General features: G+C 46.6%; 1 protein-coding gene across 1 annotated transcript in view; it reads left to right on the forward strand.

Moving 5' to 3' along the window:
• LOC121836183 (mitochondrial dimethyladenosine transferase 1-like) overlaps window positions 1–10,044 on the forward strand; it is a 29,498-nt gene extending 19,454 nt beyond the window's left edge. The window contains exon 5 of the mRNA XM_042291005.1: window positions 9,810–10,044. Coding sequence (XP_042146939.1) covers window positions 9,810–9,996 — 187 coding nt within the window. The 3' untranslated portion in view covers window positions 9,997–10,044. The remainder of the gene's footprint in view (window positions 1–9,809) is intronic.
• Window positions 10,045–21,436: the final 11,392 nt, after the last annotated feature.

Raw genomic sequence — 21,436 nt, forward strand, 5'->3', positions numbered from 1 at the left:
CCCCCCTGTGTTCCCACTGTAGCTCAGCTCCGCCAAGCCACATGCTTGGCTAAGGACAAGCACGTGGCTCTGTTTTTGTTACGGCCGGTTACCCATCGAATCGCAGCACAACCTTTGTCCGTGAAATTCCAGAAAAAAATGACAAAGTAAAGCAAAGTGTCAGGAAACCGCGGACGACGCGGCAACTCTGAGCACACAGAGAGAAAAAGTAAAAGCTGGCGCCTGCGGTCTGCATATACTATGATGGAGATGTCCTCTCTTCCCCTGCATAGGGATGGCGGGAAAGATCCCCTTTGAGAGGTAATAGCTTTTCGACCCCGCCAGCCTTGGTGCTTTCCAATTAGGGGCTCCCCGATGTCTCATCCAGCTTTGACGACTTTTCGGACGGCGACATTGGTCTTTGCGCTTTGTGTCGCGAGCCCCGCTAACCGCAGAGCACGGTGTACCACAGAGCAGGTCACCGTCCCTTGAATGGGGTTGAGAAGAGCCCTTGCCAACAGGGTCACTGGGTCGGGAGATTGGGGAATGCCCTCGGGGCATGGTTTACATCCGGCGGAAAGGGAAAAGATGAGCCTCCACGGCCTCTCTGAGATTGCTGGGGGGAGGGGAAAAAAGAAGGTCAACTTTATTTATTTAATACAGTATAGACCACTTACAACGTAACCGCTTATAGTGCAGGACCGGGTATAACGCGGTTTTTTTAAACCACCGGTTCGCCTCCCATAGAACTCCATGTAATTACATACCGCTTAAAATGCAGGCGCGCGAAGGGAAATACCGGTTATAGTGCGGTTTCTGGCACAGCCCGCCGACCGCGCCGACGACCGGAGCAGCGAGCACGCTTCCCTGTGCGACACTAGATAACGGCGCGAGCCGAGGTGTTGCGCAAACGGCACTCGCGGGGCAAGGAGGTTGCTCGGAGAAGCGAAGAGAGAGGCTTCATTTGCCATAGCGACGGAAGGACGCGCGCACGTGTCGTTCATGTGCGTGCGTCCCTCCGCTGCGTAAGAAACAAACAACCGAAACGACAGACCAATCGCAGGTCGAGAAGTGTTCGCGCGCGTTGCATGCCAATCGCGGGCCGGCGGCTTCTGTCCGCAAACATGGCGTCGGTTGTGGCGTTCATCTCATCGTTCCGCGTAAAAAACGCTATCCTTGACAGTGAATTTTCGTTGTGTGTCGCTATGATAACCCAGCACGTACTAGAAGGGAAGATCCACCTACTCGTGCGGCGATGTGGCGGCGCTCTCAAGACGGCAGAAACGCCCGTGTCGTCGTGTTTGTTTACTTCGGCTAAAGTGGTGCTTTCTAAGCATTTGTGTTTTCGAACATCGCCCGGATTTCTTATTTGGAGCATTTCATGCCTGTGCTCAAGTTCAAGGTATTACTGGCGCGTACCGTATGAAGGATGCGAATTGTCACGCTTTTTCATCTCCGGAGAAAAGTGATTAGGGTTAGCGATCCTGAACGCTCGCAACGTCCGTCCGCAACCTGCGACGCAGTTAAAAGGCTGCGCCAGGCAAAAGCCGCTTATTTCTTTCAAAATGTGTGACACACTTGAGAGAGATGTGTACTAGTCTGGTGAAATAAAGACTTTCCTCAAACTAAGCTTTATTTTTTATCTAACATAAAATAAATTCTTTTACAAAGGTAGGTTGTCTCATGGCATGTATTTTGGCCTGAAAAATTGATGTTTTGGTTATAACGCGGTACCGCTTATAGTGCGGATTTTCGCGACTCCCGCGACATACGTTATATGCGGTCTACACTGTATTTTTTTTTTTAGCTGACCGCGTTGGTGGGGAGGTGCAGGGAGGCTAAGGGCCGCACGATACTGCCTCGCGGGCCCGCTGGTTGCCGACCACTGCTCTAAAGTATCGCTCGATCCGTTCGAGATATCACTGTATAAATGATGTTTTGGGGCTCGTAGCGTCCTGCTGAACACGTCTGTGGCCAGTGTTGGAAAGTACTTTAAGTACATTGTACTTAAAGTAGAATATACTTAAGTACATTGTACTTGAGGTACTACTTATATTATATTTAGGAAACTTGTACTTCACTTGAAGTACATTCTTTGAATATGTACTTGTGCTTTACTTAAAGGATTGTTTCTGCTCCTTTCCGAGGAAAGTACAATTTTTAACTTCAAAGTACATTCCCCAAATTTGGTTTTGTTAAATTTTTATCACAAAGTGATGTCTTGTCAACTCCGAAGAAATACCGGGAGGGCTATTCTACTCTCACCAGAAACGTGAGCAGACGACGCATCGCCCCATTTGTACTGGGAGCGGCTTTCCCGTAGGTTTTTGAACTCTCGCTACTTCTTGGTCGGTCAGCGCAAGCGAGGAGGTTTAAAATATTAGAAGAGAAAAATAATCATAATGTAGCACCTGAGACTATGGTGCGAAAAAACTAAATTTTCAAGTCGAAGTAAAAGACAAGTTCCTTAATTTTTCTCACCCCAATCTCAGGTGTCACATTCTGATTAATTATCGTCAGCTCGCTTGCACACTTATTATTTTTTTAAATTAAGGAGAGGACATTTTTCTATGAGAGCTATGGGGCTGACGTCATGCTCCATCCTATTACATTTAACCCCCTTGGGTGCAACAATCCAGTGCAAGGGGTGTAAATTCAGAAAAGGGACTTCTGAATTTGGCTCCATGCCTGAAAATAACTACTCTGTGGCCACTTGACTCTATCAAATATTCGCCGCTGTTTTTGACGTCATGCACTCTTGATTACCCCTGGGCAATACATACCAATTAAAAAAAAATCACCGTACAGGGGAATGAAAGGGCATCATGAAAGATCCTGTTAAAATACTTGTACTTTACCTTGAAGGTACATTGTACTTGTACTTTACTTCAAGTACATTGTTTCCAGTGTATTTAATACAAATCTACTTAAAGTACATCACGTCTCATTTACTTTGTACTTACTTGAAGTATTTTTTCTTATTTTCTGAAATCCGAATTTCAGTCCAGCATCCCTTTAAAGGGACAATGAAGGCAATTTCGGAGATCTTTTTGGCGATTGAACTGGGTTCCAGGCACGTCTCAGGCCACTTTGCCCAAATTTCAGCCGAAACCGGCGCTTGTGTGCCGCGCAAATCAATTAAACAGTCGCGGTAATAATTGTACCGGGATCGACTGGGGCGACGCCCCGAGAGTTGCGGGAGAAGCCAGCAGAAGCGGCATTCACGTGACCGATGCGGGGCCAAGGAGCACGACGTCACAAGAGATGCGTCAGCGATTGGTCGAAACGAGAGACGTGCCCTCGGTCACGTTTTGGTTCGCGATTTTTGGAAATACTGTTCTAATTTCCGCTTGAATAACCATCAAAGGTATAAATCGGATCGGAAATGATTACTAAACCGTAAATAAAGCAGCATCATTGTTTTTTTCTTTGCTACGCTGGACGCGAAACTGGCAACGAGCAACTATGGGCCAACAAAATAAAATTAAAAAAAGAACACGGTACTCGAAAGATTTTGCAAAATGGTAGCTGTAGATGGCTGTTCTAACGGTCGACTGAAGACCAGTATTCGTTCGGGCGACGCTAGTTTTCACGTGTGGGTTGCTGTTCGTGTTCTTTGACGACGAAAAGAGGAAGTCCGCGGAGGAACCGGATCCCGGAACGGCGGAATCGCTGCCGCTAGAGCCACTAAATGAGCTGCGCTTAGAGTACCGGCACTCCGTTCCCCGACATTGTTGTGGGCGCCGCCATATTGGGGCTTGTGCAGAGCAGACGGAACTGCAGATCGTCATGATTCAAAAGTGCGACTTCCTCAGCATTCGATTCGGTGTTAGGAAGCTCATTTAATATTGCTTTTCTCTGTCGGGGACTGTTTAAACATTTGTGGAGGACGGAAAAGCGTTTCCTGTGATTTCAGATAAAGCTTCAGATAACTGGCAACCATGATTTTAAGCCACAATATGGCCAAGTGTCGTTACTCTGAAGCGTAGCTTATTTAGTGGCACTAGCTGCCGCTTTCCCTTCGGCATCTCCCCCGCGTCCGTCCTTCGGCATGCGGGCCGCTCGTTGCCGGCTGGGCGGTCTCCGTAGGGTGATGGCAGAGGCCGCCACACACGTATTCTCGTTCCGTTGGTGTTCGGTCACTGAACGGAAGCTCGAACTCGCTCGCGAGAGCGGCATTCGTCCATGTTGACAGAGTCGGCGCAACGACCGCGCCACCGCGCTGCTATAACCCACCGCGGTAACCAGAGTCTTGATCTCCTAAATACTAGCGATACCGACTATTCACACTTGACGTCACTCCCTACGTCACCTCCGTTTTCGGAGCCTCAGAAACGAGACTGGAGATGGTTCAGTTTCGGTTTTTTTACTTCTTTCGTTGGCACATAAATACGCGTTTCAAATGTCTACAAAAAATAGGGCGTCATGCTATGTTCCCAAGAAGCATTAAAACACCATTTAAAAAAAAAAAATAAAATCGTCTTCATTGTCCCTTTAAGCTGGTTGCATGCACTTTTGAACACGACTTTATGAAGCTGGCCTTTCGCGTCACCAACAGGAAGGAGCGAGCGTCAGTGTCAGACACGAGCCTAGGAATGTATGCATATACTACAATAATCAAGTGTGAAAGAGGTTGTGTAAAAGATGTAAATAAAATTTGGGCTGTTTTTCGTCTTCTGTGGTAGTTTACATTCGCAATCCCCCCCCTCCCCCGCCCCCTCGATGATCCCCTTTTTTGGTGTCTGCATGAGAGAATTCACCGAAAGGCACTGGTATTGGTGAAATAAACAAACGGTGATAAACATCTGCTGATTTTTGTTATAAATAAACGCCGGAAAGTATGCACCCTATGATGTATAATATGTTACTTCGCTCACCCTCTTTTAAAATCGATTTTGTATTTCATTGCTAGTTTTCCACGTTGAACAAAAATGTAAAGTGCCAAAAATGCATTGTTTGCTTTGCGTCATGACAAATTTTCGCGTTGTTTCACGCCAGCCACGTCTGCTTTTGAATCACAGGGAAATTGCACAACAAGTATCCATGTCCACAGACATTATATAATGTTAAAGTGCCTGCGCCGTTCAGCGTTGATTCATTTGATAGACGTGACACAGCGGCGTGAAACGTGAAATTTCGTCACGGCTGCTGATACCTTGGTGGACGTTTCGCGTACTTCGAAAGCATAGTACACGAGAGAAATTAAAAAAAAAAAAAAGATTGCCCCATTTTTTTATATTACCCCGAGAGCGTTGCGGTGAAAAGAGAATGACTTCAAGTGCGCATTTACCTTCGTCGACGCTTCGAAAATCGGGTCGACTATCAAATCCAGGTTTATCAGACTCTCATTATGCTACGCCAATTAATTTTGTAAAAAAAACATAGCCGACAAGTGGCCGGGAAAAGGTCCGCACGCAGCGCATTTCGGCCCCAGCGCAGCCAGAACACCGTGGTCGGATAGCATACAGGCCTTCCGAGGCGCCTCCTGGCGACAGATTTCCCTTTTGGTGCTGCGCGCCAGCCGCCGCTCGACACACCCAACTCTCTAGCCACCACAGCTCTAGGGTTTGTTTTGAGATGTATTACACTCGCGTCGTAAGAATATGTTTATGTAATAAATTGAGCTGCCCGGTTGTGGATTACTTCAGGGTTACCGGTGAGGTAGGTTTGTGAAGGATGTCAGAGGACGATGCAGAGCCTAGTTTTTGGCGGACCAATGTTATGTAGGCCAGTTTTCTCAGGTGAGTGGCGGCTGTTTTCCGGTGGCGTTTTAAGTATCCAGGGGTGCGTGATGCTTTAGCTGTAACAAGCTGTAACAATGACGATATGCTGAATTCGTGAAAGTGAAGGAACCAAATGAACACAGCGGTACCTATTTGATGATGCAGTGCCGATTATAATCCCGCTTACAGAGTATGGATAAATTATAGTAGAATTTTTCCGCGTGAATGATATCAGTTTGCTTTTCTCGTGGTTAAGAGGCATAAGCCATTTATCGCACTGAGCGCCAATTTGTGTTAGGTCATTTTGCTGTCGGTTAATTGCACTGATCGAAAATAAAACTTTGGTGATAGAAGCTGCCGAAATTGAGTTGGATTCTTGCGAAAAATTGATGGTGTGTCATCAGATAAAAATTTTCTTCTAGCATGTTTAATGTTTTTGGAATATTCTTTTGAGAATTCTCTGTGTGCTTTCCAATCTTGGATGAGGCCAGTACGTTTTGCTTTGCTATAGAGGTGTTTCTTTTTCTTACTTATAGCTTTGGAAGGTCTTATTTAACCGGCGATGATTTCTCCTGGATTTAAGGCAGATGGTTGGAATAGAGGCATCAGTGAGATCAGTCAGCTTATGTCGAAATAGGTTCCACTTTTCTTCAACAGTTCTGGAAGTAAAGTGTTCTCTGAAGTCTTTGTAATAGGCGTGAGGTTCAGTATTAATAGATGCAAAGTCTCCTTTTTTGTAATCTTTGATAAATTTTGCGTGGCAGTGATGTGATTGCAGAGCCCATTGTGCCAAACTGTGCCAAGTGGCTAAACTTGCTACATCCTGCTACATTTTGCCAAAATATGGGTAATATGCGCCAAGCCTGTGCCAAAGCACCAATTTTGGTCTCCTTTCAAAACCGAAACTAAACTGAGTACTGTAATTGAGCATGCGTGAGCTAGGTGGCACTAGCGGCCGCCCAACACAAAGTGCCCTGCACCAATTATCCATCCGGTCTTGCATGGTTTCCCCGCCGTTTCGTGCTGTCGTCGTCTAATGGGTCTCGTATTGTGTGTTTTTTTAGATATTTTCAACAATAGACGCGGGTGTGTACGAACGCTCCGACGCTAGCGTGCCGAGCACCAGCCACGCCGTCATGCTGTGAAATGAAACCATGTTTTTCCGCGGCGGGAGTTACTTTGTTAGCTGAAGCTCTCGCTCATGAAAGCAACGGTCATGGGAAAACTATATTTGGTCTCTGCCTTCCAGTCACCGTGGTGGCGCGATGTCGAGCATTGATGTCCCCACGTCGCTGCAGATGTGGCGCTTCCTAAAATGCAACTAAGTGCCGCCGCATGTTCATCAACATTCCTGTTCTTGTTTAAATCGTACGTTGCTACAAAAATCCCTCTTTAACTCAAAGACTGTTATGTCAAAGTATTGACTACCTAGGTTTCTCTCGGTGGACTTCCTTTCAAGTTCGACCCCTGTACGTGAAAAATATGCCTCGAAAGAAACTTGGTGAAGAAAAGTGAGCTAAAGCAAAGAAGGCACTGTTTGCACGCTGAGCCCGCACAGCGCGCTTTTTTGTCTCGAGTTCAGTCATTGCACAAAGCACTCCAAGAACGTTTTGACCCAGGCTCGCAATGTCTTACATCGATGCCCTCAGGTTCTTTTTTTGTGTGTGTTTAGCTTGTACCTTGGTTGCCGGCCTGGCAAGCACGCGCCGCTGGACTGTTTTTTGTCATATGCTCGACAGCTACATTTCACATACAGTTTTGGGAGTCAGTTGACTACGGTGCAGAGTGGCATGGTTTCGGTTTTGATCGAAAAGCCGTTGTCTCCGCTCGTGCGACGAAGCACGCGCAACTGCAAGCTTGCCAAAGTTGCCCTCACGTGCATGCGAATATGATTGCACGACAGAGGCACCAGCCGGGATGCTTGCAATTCATTGTTTTACGTTTGCTTACTTTTGACAAAAATCTGGCACGTCGGGAGCCAGTAAAATGGTGGCAAGTGGTTTTTCAAAATTGCTCGGCAACGGCTACAGCACTGTACACTTATGGGATGTCTGAGCAGTAAAAACACAAGCAGTGAGTTCTGTCAGAACACGTCACGTCAGAACACAATACAACACAAAGTGCCCTGCGTTTGGTTTGTGCAGCACTTAAAATAAATATTTTTATTTTTCTGAAAATATCTGGCTCCAAAAGCCACTTTTGCTGCCCCGAAACGCTGTTTTGGCTGCTTCGAAAGGTGCTCCAAAATGGCTTAAACCAATCACATCACTGGCGTGGGAATTTTTCTGTTGATGGGAAGTGACAGTGTCATGTTTAAGATTTGGTTATCACATAATCCCGACAAATCAGTGACATTTTGAATATGCTCAGGGGTGGTTGAAAACAGGAGATTGAGTGTGTTGCGGAGTCTAGTTGGTGTGTTAATGACCTGAGCGAGGGTGAAGTCAAGCGTTAAATCAAGGAACCTTTTAGATTCATTTGCGGCAGTTTTTCCTGCAAAAGTGAGGGAGGTCCAGTTGAAGTCTCCAAACAGTAAGAAGGATGCTTTATGATGTGTGCTTCCGAGTTCGTCATGGGCATCTTGTAGATGACCAGCAAAAATTTCGCTGCTGTCCTGTAGCCAACTCCAATGATTACTTGGGAAGTAGGGGATCTGATGCAAACCCATATTAATTCGATTGAACTGTTACGACTGATGCAGTAGTGCAGTGGTTCTCAGCCATAGATGTTTCGCGGACCCCCCGTGGATCGGCAGAGATCATGGAGGACCCCGTTCGTAATAAGGAGAGGGGAAAGGTATACCGTAAAACACCGGGCAAGCGCCCACTCAAACTCTGGAAATAATTAAAAAAAAAAAAAATGGGAGATGGGCGTTTGTTTGGTCATCCATTTTGCATATAAATGTAGTGTGCGTATTTTCTCAGATTTTACCAATTCGGTAATGGGCGCTTAATGTGGAATGGGGCGGATGCGCGGTATTCTACGTAGGTTAAATATAATAATGATTTAATGAATTGATATAACTAAGGGCTAGTGTGAACGAGACCTCTGTTATTGAAATACACACGAGAAAACTCGCCCGAAAACTGAAACATTTCTTCTCGACCTCAAAAATTCAACTTTTATTGCCGGGCTTGACTTATGAGGCAGGGCTTTGCGGACCCCTAGAATGCCTTCGCGGACCCGAAAGTGTCCGCGGACCCCCATTTGAGAACCACTGCAGTAGGGTGATACATTATTTTTTATTGCAACCAGAATGCCACCTTCGTTTTGCGAGTGTTGATCACGACAATAAATAGTATAGTTTATGTGAGGAGGAAATATTTCACTGTCATGCACATTAGCACTTAGCCGTACGTTTCTGTGAGGATGACAATGTCAGCTGTGCAATTATCAATCAGTTATAAAATACCACAGTACCACACAGTACAAACAGTACCACACAGTGAAACAGTCCTCAATAAACAGATCTGAAATTAATAGTGAGCAACAAACAGCACCTGGAGGCCAAATGAATCCGTTGTTTGTCACGCAAATTACCAATTTTAAATAAAGTATTGCAATATGTCTTATGAAAACAGAATAAAAAATAGTCCTCAATGGGTTAACCATAGAGAAATTCGTACAAGAAAAAAGGGGAAGTGCAGCTTACGTGGAGTCAGGCTTTCATCATCTGAATTCATGCTTTTCAATGTGTGTTGATAGCAGATGACAACAAAGTGTCCACACAAGTGGACATTTTGGTTGCAGTATGGTAATGATTCAATCTTGAGCCGAATGAGTGTTGCAGTGAGGCATCGAACTGTGCAGCATCATTTCCCAATAAGATTGCTTTCTTCCATGCGGCAGAATAAACGCCAAAGTGTATGGCTCCCTGCACGCGAGCGTGGGGAGCTTCTGAGGCGGCCATGTTTCTTTCTCACTGCAATGATGATGATAGAGCAGAAGTAGCAAGACCATAGGTTGATTTCGTGGCCAGTGGGCAGCGTTTGGCTTTGTCGTTGCCTTTACGTGCTGCAGATGGGATGAAAGTTGTTGCGCACATGTGCCAATGTTCCGCAGAGTGTAGAGAGCGCAGTCAACATGAGGGTCCTTGTCCGCTCGCAGGAACCTGTTCCCCAGCCGCCATTTGGACCTTGCGAAGGACCTGGTCAAGCTGGTCGAGATTGATCCACAGACCAGGGTGGTGCAGCTGACGGTGGAAGAAGTGGGACGCATCTGCCAGGTGTACGAACATTTCTGCCTGGAGGATGCCAAGCTGTACGAGTACAACTTCCGCCTGGGCAGGTGGTAGGAATAAATGCCCGGGAGCTGGATGTCTGCCCGTGCTGTACAATCTGCAGTCACCATCAGGTTTGACTCGCTGCTCGCGACTAGTTTATAATATAAATTCTACACTCGGTGGTACATACAGTGGTGTGATTGCTGCGCCAGTTGCGCCAAACTGTGCCAAGAGGCCAACCCTGCTACATCCTTTTTCGTTTGACTGAAATAGTGATAATGTGTGGCAAGCCTGCACCAAACGCTTGTGTGCATCGCCTTCTGAAACCGAAACTGCCGTAATATTACGAGACATCGTCCATCCCCTTGCCGCCTGAAATTCGTAAAAGGGGAGGGGTGGGCTGTGTCTCGATTCAAGCTCCTTTATACTGAAAGTAGCGCCAAGCCCGATTTCACTCGAGAATCTCTCGCTCTTTCCTCCTCTCCGCGAGTCTCTCTCTGTTTCATTCCGATGCTATAGAGTAAACTCTCACTTGAGAGTGAACTTCAATGGACCCAAGGAAATAGTTCATTTAACTGAAAGTTCACTAAACTGAATATATTCGCTAAAGTATGGAAGAGCATAGGGCACAGCGTACATCCAGTCAAAAGTGTGAAATGCAATTTATGGGGTCATGTACATCGATACAGTAAACTTTCGTTAATTCGACCTCGATGGGACCTTGAAATTGAATCGAATTATCCGAATGATTGAATTAAAAAAAATGAAAGCCGTTTACAACTCCCTGTAACGCCGAATTAGAGCGCAGCTCTTGAGGAGGAGGGATGGGTACTGAAGGGGGGGGGTCACGTGACCTTGACAATGACGATCCGATGACGTCATCAGTGATGATGACGATGACGATGCGGATGCCAATGACGTCATCAGTGATAATGACGACGATGCGGATGCCGATGACGTCATCAGTAATGATGACGATGCGGATGCCGATGACATCACCAGGTTGCATGCAACCTGGACTGCATGCAACAGGTTGCATACAACACGTTGTATGACAGTTGCATGCAGCGGGTTGCATGCAACCCGTCGCATGCAACTTTTGAAGGAATTTGAGGTCCTCCCGAAGTCCTCCCGGAGGAACCCGAGGTCTTCCCGAAGAAACCCGAGGTCCTGCCAAAGGACCTCGGGTTCGTTCAGGACGGCCTCGGGTTCCTTCGGGAGGACCTCGGGTCCCTTCGGAAAAATTTACCCATAATGCACTGTGCGGTTACGCCGACGGCGACGCCGCTCAAGCCGGAAACGGGCGCCTAAGAGCTGCGCTCTAAAAAGCACAGAAAAGCGGTTAAAATTAAACTTCCTTTTATTGTCCAAAGTACTCACGGACGATCTGCTGCCGTCTGCACTTAAAACTTGTGCCCAAAAGCATGCTCCGGAGCAGCGTAACTAAACGTCACAACCCCAAAAAACCGCTTTCTAAAAAAGAAAAAAAAAGTAAGTTTTACAAGCCTATTTTGGCGCCAAACAACAAAACCGTCTACATAAAAAAAAAAAAAGAATTTGCGCTTTTTGGCTCACAAGAGGGACCGCACACAATGCTACAGAAAAGCGCTTTGAGAGCGTGCGCTGTCTCCGCGCCCGACCACGTGCTATGTTCTCCGCGCTACTCCACGCCAGATTGGTTGCGCTGGCTCGTCCCATTCGCTACGGTCCATCTCAACGGCGTAGAGGAGCAGGCGCATATTTGCGCACGTTCGGCTTTGTAACAAATGGCCCGTGTTTTGCCGTTAGTTGGTGGTCTTTCTGCCATGGTGCCCTGCAACGTGCATTCGCTCGGGATGAATTATCCGATGCGGAGTCTTCCCAAGTTCGAACTATCAAACGTTTCTCCCCATAGAAATGTATGGCGCTTGTCGGGACTTTTGAACACGATCGAATTAAATGAAAAGTTGGAATTAACCGAGGTCAAACTAACGAAAGTTTACTGTATATCCAAAGTGCATAACAGTTACGTTGCTGCCTCCTCATTTTGAAAAAAATAATCTGTAATTTTCATTTCCACCGGCACTCTTAAAGCCCATGAAGTAAGAAAGCTGTCCAGAGAGCCTATGTTTTTTTGCACTTGTTCTGGCACAGCTTGTTGCTGTGATGAAGCCATGCCGCGACGGCATCGTCCTCTAGCTCGAAATATCCCATGCTGAGTCGTTTCCCGTTGGGATTGAATGCAGTTTCCCCTTCAAGCTTTGAATTCTGCTTCACTATCGTTGACACTGTCGACGGTGAAATCCCATATTCCCTCGCAACGTCCACTTGCCTTTGACCGTTATCCAGATGCTGAAGGATTTTAAGCTTATCTGATAGAGACCACCGCTTCCGTTTCGTCTTACTCATTACGAAAGTGGGTGCACAAACTGCCGTCCTGCCTTTGTTACCCAAAACTAGGATGGCCAAACGGAACCCATTACAAAGGAAACACAGACACACTGCGTGGTTGTCTACCGCACCGTCGCTTTGCCTCGGCGGTGCTGTACATGCCAGCGTTGATACGCCGCCGCTGCAGAGCACAAAACTTTGTTGAATTGATTGTAAAAATAATCCTGGGTCCACAGATCTAGTTCGTTGAACTGAAATATTCGCTATTCCAAAATTCATTTAACTGAAACATTTTCAGTTAAAAAGAAACCGTCGGGGATTTTTTAAAAGTGTTATTCTGAAATATTTGTGAAACTGACACTTGCTGAAGTGAGAGTTTACTGTATACTGTTTCACCTTATGCTGTACTGCAGAAAAGGCTACAAGTGGGAGCTTCTTGCTCTAGGGTTGGTGGCACAAGCTCTCTTGGATTGAGGCCAGCTGCCAACGCTATGAGCTTGTGCTTCTGGCCTTGGCTGCGGTGCAACAAAGGTGAAACGGAGTATAGCGCCTCCTAGGCTGCCCTTCCAGCAAGTGCCGTGACAGGTGACTGCTGGCAAACCTTCGCTGGATCGGTGTTTTCCGAGTGATTTCGACTCGCAGCTTTCGTGTTTTCCTTTGGATACCAGTTGCCGGTGTACTGACATCTTGGCTACTGGGTATATATGTCTTTCCATTGCTTCACGTCTGGAGCAGGTGTGAAGCAATGGCATTTTGTCCAGCCTTCGGCTTTGCGTCTGCTCGGATTCTTCAGTTGGATATCAATTGCAAACTTCCGCTTTATAAACATTCATACAATAAAATGAACTGTGACACAGATCGTCCTAATTTTATTTCCTCTTCGCCAGACGGGCAGAGCCCAGGCGATAAGCGCATGCACATGTCTGATATCCCCGCAGGGGGCACCTCGGTTAGTAGGTGTTTGGTGAGTGGCGTCACCACAGACCCCAAGCCCCGCGGGTCTGTGGTGATGCCACTCACCAAACACCTACATGCAAAGATTGCCCGGCCTCATGCGTTGGCAAAAGTGAAAACTTCGCAGTGAGGCTTACGCGTCATAAATATGATGTCCGGAAGAAGGATGTGGAGGCGAGCCCCCTTGCGGAGCACGCAGAAGCAGCCGACCACACAGTCGACTTCGAGGGAAGCACCGTGCTGGCCTTGGAGAAGAATCGGCGAAAGCGGCTCTTCGTTAAGTCCTGGTTTATCCAGCACACAAAGGGGAATGTGAATCGTTCTTCGGGCTCCCTGCCCAGCAGCTACGTCTCGGGACTGCGTGACGTGAGCAAAGCCCCCAACATCAGTATATGCATTTAGGCGACGCGTGTCTTTTCTTTTCGTCACTCACCCGTGAACAAGGGACGGAACTGGTCGCGAAACGTCAGGTAAATGTTTATTAAAGTTTTGGTTAGAGTCCCTATTTTTCGCTTCGAAACACCCACTAATTTAGGTGCCCCCTGCGGGGATATCAGAAACGTGCATGCGCTTATCGCCTGGCTGTTCGTGGCTTTCCCGTGTCTGAGTAAAAAGGGCACCCTGGTGGTTGAGCCCAGCCTGGGTTAGGCTTGGACCCTTCAAGGCCCTCCAGGTGGGGCAGTACACTACTTCGGCCCCGCCTCTCGTAGACGGGAGTCCTGCTGAGGCTCGGCCAGGATCATTCAGTCAGTCGCTGTTTTTCTCTCCTCCTCTTCTTTCCACTTTCATCTTCTTTGGTGGCAAGAGCTAACCATGGGTGGTGATGGACCCCTGTCTGCCTGGCAGCACTGTTAGAGTAACGTATCCAGCAAAGCTTTTTTTGCTACGGTGGGTTACCTGACCCCTTGTTGGGCTCAGTGATGGTGGTGCACGGGAATTCTTAACATTTCATTGCCCTCCTACCCTCCCTGCCCCTTTAAACCCCATTCAGTGCGATCCTTTAAAAGGCACTGTCCCAAACAACTGACCATTGTAAAAAATCCTGACTCGGAAACGTTTGCAAAATTTTTTTGCAGGGTATTGAACCAAACCGAAAACTGAAAAAAACCGTTATTTTCGCGCGAACAGGAACTGATATCTTTTTCATGCGGTTTTCAGTTCATACACGAAGTCAGGTTGCGTGAAAAGTATATGGCGAAAAACACAATAACCTGAAAAGTAAACCAAAAAATTAAAGAAACATTATTTTCGCACAAACCGGAGTTGAAGCAGGCCGAAATGTTTATTTTTTCGTTTCTGGACAAAATTGATCAATTATTTTTGCGCCGTTTCATTCATGCGGGAAGTCAAGAAGCGAGAAAAATAGGTAGTGGAGAGCTCTGTAACGTTGCATTATCAGGTTTTCGCATAACCGCCATCTTTATAATTTATAAAGTTTGTCTCGAGAACTCAAATGAAATGAGCATGGTAACTATCAATTCTCTGGGATTTTTGGTCTTATATATTTCTTTAAAAAATGCCCACATTTGTCCGAACCTTTTCTAGAGGATCGGAAATGGTTCATCAAAGAAACGTTATCACTAGAACATACCCAATTCGTTTGTTAGCAAAAGTGACCAAATAGTGGTAAAATGGTGAGTTGAACTAGTTGGTTTTTCATCTCAAACTAAATGCAAAAAAGAAAAAAAAGAAAAACAAGAACAAATAGAGGTAGAGACAACACACCTAGTGTTGCCTATACTTCTATTTGTCCTTGTTTTTTTTTTTTTTTTGGCGTTCAGTTTGAGCTTTTTTTGGTGTTTCTTGTCTTCAATTTTGTAGGGTTGTGTGCAATTTAGTTTAAACACCTTGATTTCATAGTACAACTGATCGGATAAAAAGCGCCGCTGGAGATTTTAGAACCTGCACTAGTTGCTATACTGTTGCGCATCTAATCTGCTTTTAAAATAACTCGGCGGATTTACTAATCTGTCCGAAATTAAAGTCTAGCACCGAGAAGGGGTGGGGGGATTCAATCAACACTTACAGCTACAGAAAATAGCAAAACAGCTTCGATCTCTGGTAGCAGAAACAGCAAGGACCAAAACGTTTTTTCCTGAGAAATGCAAACATCAAAGCACACAGCTCTTCTCAGCATTGCTTGATAAGGAGCTGCAGTTTTCAGGGGACGCTAACGTGTTGCAGTTTTGGGAGGAGAGAAGGGAACGCCATCCAGAACTCAGCCCATTTGCGCAAGTAGCCCTGGGAGTGCCTGCGACCCAGGTCAGCGCGCAGCGAGCCTTTTCTGCACTGAAGTTCATTCGATCGTCTCATAGGTGCCGTCTTTCCCCGGATATCCGTGACGACATCCTGCTTCGTCGATCAGCTGCCTGACATTGAGCTGCGCTTTCACCCCCGTCCCGAGGTGCCCCAACACTAGCTCGTTTGTTCCACACAGTAATGTGAGCCTTTCCTTTTTATATGTAACACTTTTATAAAAAATGCATAGTTTTTCTTTTGCTGCCATCAATTGTTTTTGCAGCATACGAGTATGAACCGAATTGATTCTCTTTTTGCACTCCGGAATTAACCGGAGCTGAAACGTTTTTCCTGAACTGGTACGAAAACCGGAACGAAGAGCATTTTGGTTCAACACCCTCGTTTTTTGTAATCGAAGTGTCTAGGGCAGGGTGGTGAAGCTGACCCGGCCTAAGATCCGCAAACGAAACCACGAAACTTCTAAGAGCCGCAGGGGGGGGGGGGGGGGGCGGGGCGGGGCGGGGGAAAATTTAAATTTTGTTCAGAGTCTGGCTGTACGTATGAGTGCACAAGGCTGTACGAGAATACAGCCTTGTGCACTCATACGTAATAAAGTAGCCAAACCGCGAGCCATACCTTATTCTGCCTGAAATCCCTTCTTTTTCTTACTGGGGAAACGTGCAAAGGGGCGGAGGGAGCAGTCCCTTACGAGGGATCTGCGAGCCGCACCTGGACCAGCAAAGAGACGCATGCGGCTCGCGAGCTGCGATTTGGCCACCCCTGGTCTAGCGTTACGTCCGACGTAACCCAAGTTACGTCCAAATCTTCGCCTTCCCTAGGTTCACGGGGGAGAGAGTGAGGAGGGCGGGGGGGAGGGTTAGGTATCGTATTTACTCGATTCTAAGCCGGCATCGATTCTAGGCCGACCCCGCAAAAACGGCAGGGCCGAAAAATAAAAAAAAAAATTCTCAATTCTAGGCCGTTTAAAAAGTATAGGAAAAACACCATAAATTAAACACAGAACGGAATCTATCTGCAATGTATGGCACTATTTCGGTCACGAATCCGACGGTATGCTCACGGCTAATGTCCGCATTTTTCCTGATCATTCGTGGTCCTCACTGGTATCTTTGTCACTGTCCACTTCCCACAACGTATGGTCATCCGTACCGTCCAGGGCATTCGAGATGCAACACTTTCGGAACGACTTTACTACCAGTTCCGCCGGGATGTCGTCCCATGCGGCCGCGATCCAGCTCGTGGTGCCTTCCCTTCCGTGGTCCTGAGAACGCCATTCTTGTTGCCGCACATGCAAAGAGCTGACCACGCTGCTTTCTCCAGCGACGCACATTTTTTTCGTCCACGCCGAAGTCACGCTGCGCTTGCAGGTTGGACGAGTGTTCAGCAGCCAAGACAACTTTCCTCTTAAAAGCCGCGGAGCAGTGGCATCGACTGGTCGATGGAGTAGCGTCGAGTAGAGACGAACGTTCCGTGCGTTCCGTGGTACACAGCGTATCTTCCCGAAGCGATGTAGACAAGATGGCGTCCCACGGTCATAGCGGAGCCGGATCCTCGTATCTAGGCCGACCCCCGAGTTTCGGATTTAATTTTTTTGGAAAAACTATCGGGCCTAGATTCGAGTAAATACGGTATATGCGTTTTAGTGCTTCGTCCGGACGTAGCGCTAGCCACAGCGTTTTGTAATTCACCCTGAAAATGACTTGAAACCCGGAGCAAAAATGTCACCGTTAATTGCAAATGAAGTCCTGGAAAACCTTATTGGTATACTCTTGTAAGGATAAGAAGCAGACCTCTGGCGGCCTTCTAGGAGAGGTAATTACCAAAACTCAAAGTCAAGCACTCTCCAAAATGACAAACATTGTTGACATTCAAGTGACTGACACCACACCACACATTAAACATTGTGCGAAATGTGCTCTCAGAGGATGAGCTGCTTGACAGTAGTAAGGAGAAAATTCTCGAGGGCCTTGGACATCGAATGTAGTCGTGGTAAAGCGCATTATGTTTCGACGCGATGGAATGGAAGCACCAGGCACCTAATCGTCACCTTCCAGCGACACACTCTCCCAGCAACCGTCAATACAAGATATTTAAACTGCCGTGTTTGGCCGTACGTGTTAAACTCTCAATGGCGTTTTTGGTGCCAGCTGTCCGTCCATGGTTTGAGGAGTTGTCGCGGCAAAGACACGTGCTCCAAGTGCGGGAGCTTGGAGGACGTTGCAGACGTTTGCGGAGGAGCCGCAAAATGCCCTAACTGTAGTGGCCTGCACCCGGCGTACTCTCATGAGTGCCCCCTCTAGAAACAAGAGGAGATCCTTTCTTAGAAAGTGAAAGAGAACAACTCTTGCCCCCAGGGCCAGGAAGCGTTTCTTCTTTCTTGCAAGAGGTGGTTTCCTCGAGGCGGTGCGCAGGAGTCCTGCACCAACGTTGGAGTCCCGTGCCACCCAGGTCTTACCTGAGGACCCGGGGGTCCAGGGCCCAGCCCCCAACTCCCAAGAAGCCAGGGGTGCCAGGGGGTCTCCCATCCCATGAGAATGACTTTTCTGCCCCTCCCACTGCCCAGGAGAGGCCTCCACTTGGTGTGCCTGGCCTGGTCCTCCAGTCTCCTACCAGAAGGAGGCAGCAAATTTTTCGCTCTACCCTATGGAGGAGACACCCATGCAGCAGCACGCCCCTCATGTCGCTCCTGGTCTTTCCTCTCGGGAGGAAAAGATGCAAGTGGCTGCCCCGCCACCCACCCCACCTATTCCTCCAGACTTGTCCGAATCGACAATCGAAGCACCCAAGAAACCCAAACCTAGGGTGACTTCTCCCAAGCTGCCCCGGAACCCGTAGATGAAATGTTCTTGGTTTCAGCGATAAATATACAGTCTAAGCTCATTACAACAGACCTGGTTACAACAGACATTTATATATAACATACTGATTTGTGAAGTTCGGTTGGTTTTCCTCTACATACCATTGACTCAACCTCATATCTGCACACAACATACTCTTCTTATAACAGACCGAAGTCTGGTTGAAACTCGAGGTCTGTTATAACGAGCTTAGACTGAATCTTATTCGTGAACAAAACCGGGTTCATTTGGTGGAACTGCCGAGGTCTACTGCAAAAGCGAGGGGAGGCTGCAACCGTGTCGCACGTGTTTTCGACAACCCAGACGCAGCGAGAAGAAAGTTGTTTAAAAAGTTGAAGAAACCGACAGGTGCTTCTCACTGGAAACTTGGGCTTCGAGTTGGGCAGCTCCGCATGTGGGGATCTTTTCCCAATGTTTTCCCCGACGTGTCTGAGTGTAGATTAAACATCGCTGTCTGCAAATCGGTGACCAACTTTTTGTTTCTTCGACATGCCGGCAGCAGGCAGTACACAGGCCATGAAAGGCAAGGGGGAGCGGGGCTGAAAGACAGACGGAGTGTGTGTGTTTGTGTGTGTGTGTGTGGGGGGGGCTGAGCGGAGGGGGCCGAGTCCCGTAAAGGAAAACTCCAGGGGGGCTCGAGCCCCCCCTGCCCCCGATTCCGGAGTCTCTGGACGACATTCATGTTTTCCTTAATGAGCTACGGCCTATTGCTGTTGTTTTTTTTGCAGGAAATGTATCTTAACTGCACTCATGAGATATGTTACACCATCATCGCATTTTTAGAAAAGATAGCTTATTCTGCCCATTCTTTTGGTGATGTTGCTGTTGTCGTGCAGAGAGGCATAGCATGTGCGGAGGAGGTACCTCTTGTACTTCACTTGAAGCTGTAGCAACTTTGTTACAGCAGGTCGTCTCATTACCATTGTGTCTAATATACCTTCCCCCACATGTTCTGCTTTATATTTATGAACTCGAAGGCCTTATTGATCAACCGAAAGAACCATTCTTAATTTAGGTGATTTCATTGTCACAATCATACAGTATTTACTCGCATAATGAACACACTTCTTTTTCGAAAAATTGAGCCAGATTTGGAAGAGACATTCTTTACACGGGGTAAAATCTTTGCATTTACACACTTTGCGCAAGTGTCATTTTAGGTGCATACTATGTAATGCATTTGTGAATTGACAGCACCGCGTGTCAGTCTCCTTTGACTCGGAGAAGGCGTACGACACAGCATGGAGGTACGGAATCCTTGGGTTCCTGTTCCCATGTCGTTTACGTGGTTGCATGCTCCGTTGTATAAAATGCTTTCTGTCTGATGGCACCTTAGACTAGGCGCTTCCTACTCTGACCCTTTTACTCAGGAAAATGGTGTGCCACAAGGGGGAGTCTTGAGCCTTACATTATTTGCTGTTACGTTTAACTCTTTCAGAGCTCATACCAATCACCATCTCATATTCCTTGTACGTTGATGATGCCCATATTTCAGTTTCTTCCTGCAATTTGTCCAGCTGCGAGCGCCAGCCACAGCTCACAATAAAGAAAATGCGTAAGTGGGCCTATGATAATGGCTTTCAGTTTTTGCCTGAAAAAAGTCTGCGCGCACCTTTCTCTCTTTGTCGAGGAATAACACTAGATCCGGCTTTGGAGATCAACAGAACTCCCACATCCATATGTTGGAAATGCAAGTTTCTAGGCCTCATCTTTGACAGGAAGTTAAATTTTATCTCTCATCTGAAACAGCTGCAACTTAAATGCCTAATGTCTGCTAATATCCTCAAGGTCCTTTCGCATAAGTCCCGGGGATCCGACAGAAAGTGTCTGTGGCTTTTGTACAGTTCTCTCTCGAGATCCTGCCTCGATTATGGAACAATAGCATATGGATCGGCAAGGTCGTCAGCACCAAAGATGTTGGATCCTGTGTACCACTCGCCTAGCAACAGGGGCTTTCTGCGCGTCGCCTGTTCCCAGCTTGTATGCCGGATCTCACCAGATATCCCTTTTCAAACGACGACAGTATTTGAGTCTATCTTATGTTGCCAGGATTTTATCTGACCCCGATCATCCAACATATTCTGCCCTTCAGCCTCCCCGGTTTTTCCATTTTTTTTAAGAATGAGCCAAGTATAGTGCGGCCGTTGAGTTTTCGCGGTTTTACTGCCGAGGCATCTCTTGGGCTCAATGTTAGGGGAGTTAATTTTTTTAAGAATGCCGAATACACCGCCTCTTAGAATGTGCTCCCAGTTTCATGTGACTGGTCGCTCACCTTGGTTGAGCAAACATTGCGTTTCCCCACTGGTCCTACGTCAAAAGTTTTGCGAAGATTAAAAAAAAAAAAATGTGGAGGGCCATATTTAGTTTTATACAAATGGTGCAAAGACCTCGTTTTTCTTTTTTTGTAGGCATGGCTGTTTACTTTGATGGTTTCGAAAAAGTTTGTCGACTGCATAATATTGTAAGTATTTTTGCTGCTGAGCTCAATGGAGTTTTCATTAGTATTGAATACATCATAATAATATAATAATAATATACTTTATTTTCTGGTAGTGTCCAAAAACGGCCACGAAGGCTTACTTATTGGTACACTATAAACAAAATAACCATTGCATTAAAGATGCATCTGACTGTTGAGGCACAGGTTAATCAATACTAGCCACAAAATTGACAAACGCAATACACTCGTATACCAAGACGCTAGAGCTAACACGAAGCACTAAAATCAAAAGAAAACACAATGCTAGAAATGCAAACAAAGTTTTACACTCTATAAATGCTTCACCATTTTTAAAAACGTATCTGCATAGTAGATGTCAAGATCAGGAACAGAAAGCTCGTTATGAAGGTGCTGGATCCTAGACATTGGCAAGGCATGGTGTGGTGTATTTGGGTAAAATTGCTAAAAAAATCTACGAGTAGGAAAAGGGACATGAAGGCTCACAGATGATACGAGTGAAATACTATATCAATTCTACAAAAATGTTAAGGTGGACTAGTTGGATATGCATTTTCGAAATAAATAGCGCGAAGTTCAAGTACAAATTGACGGAACAAGTGCTAACTCACAA

Source organism: Ixodes scapularis, unplaced genomic scaffold (genome assembly GCF_016920785.2).
Source record: "Ixodes scapularis isolate PalLabHiFi unplaced genomic scaffold, ASM1692078v2 PGA_scaffold1__304_contigs__length_218370807, whole genome shotgun sequence".
Classification (NCBI taxonomy): domain Eukaryota; kingdom Metazoa; phylum Arthropoda; class Arachnida; order Ixodida; family Ixodidae; genus Ixodes; species Ixodes scapularis.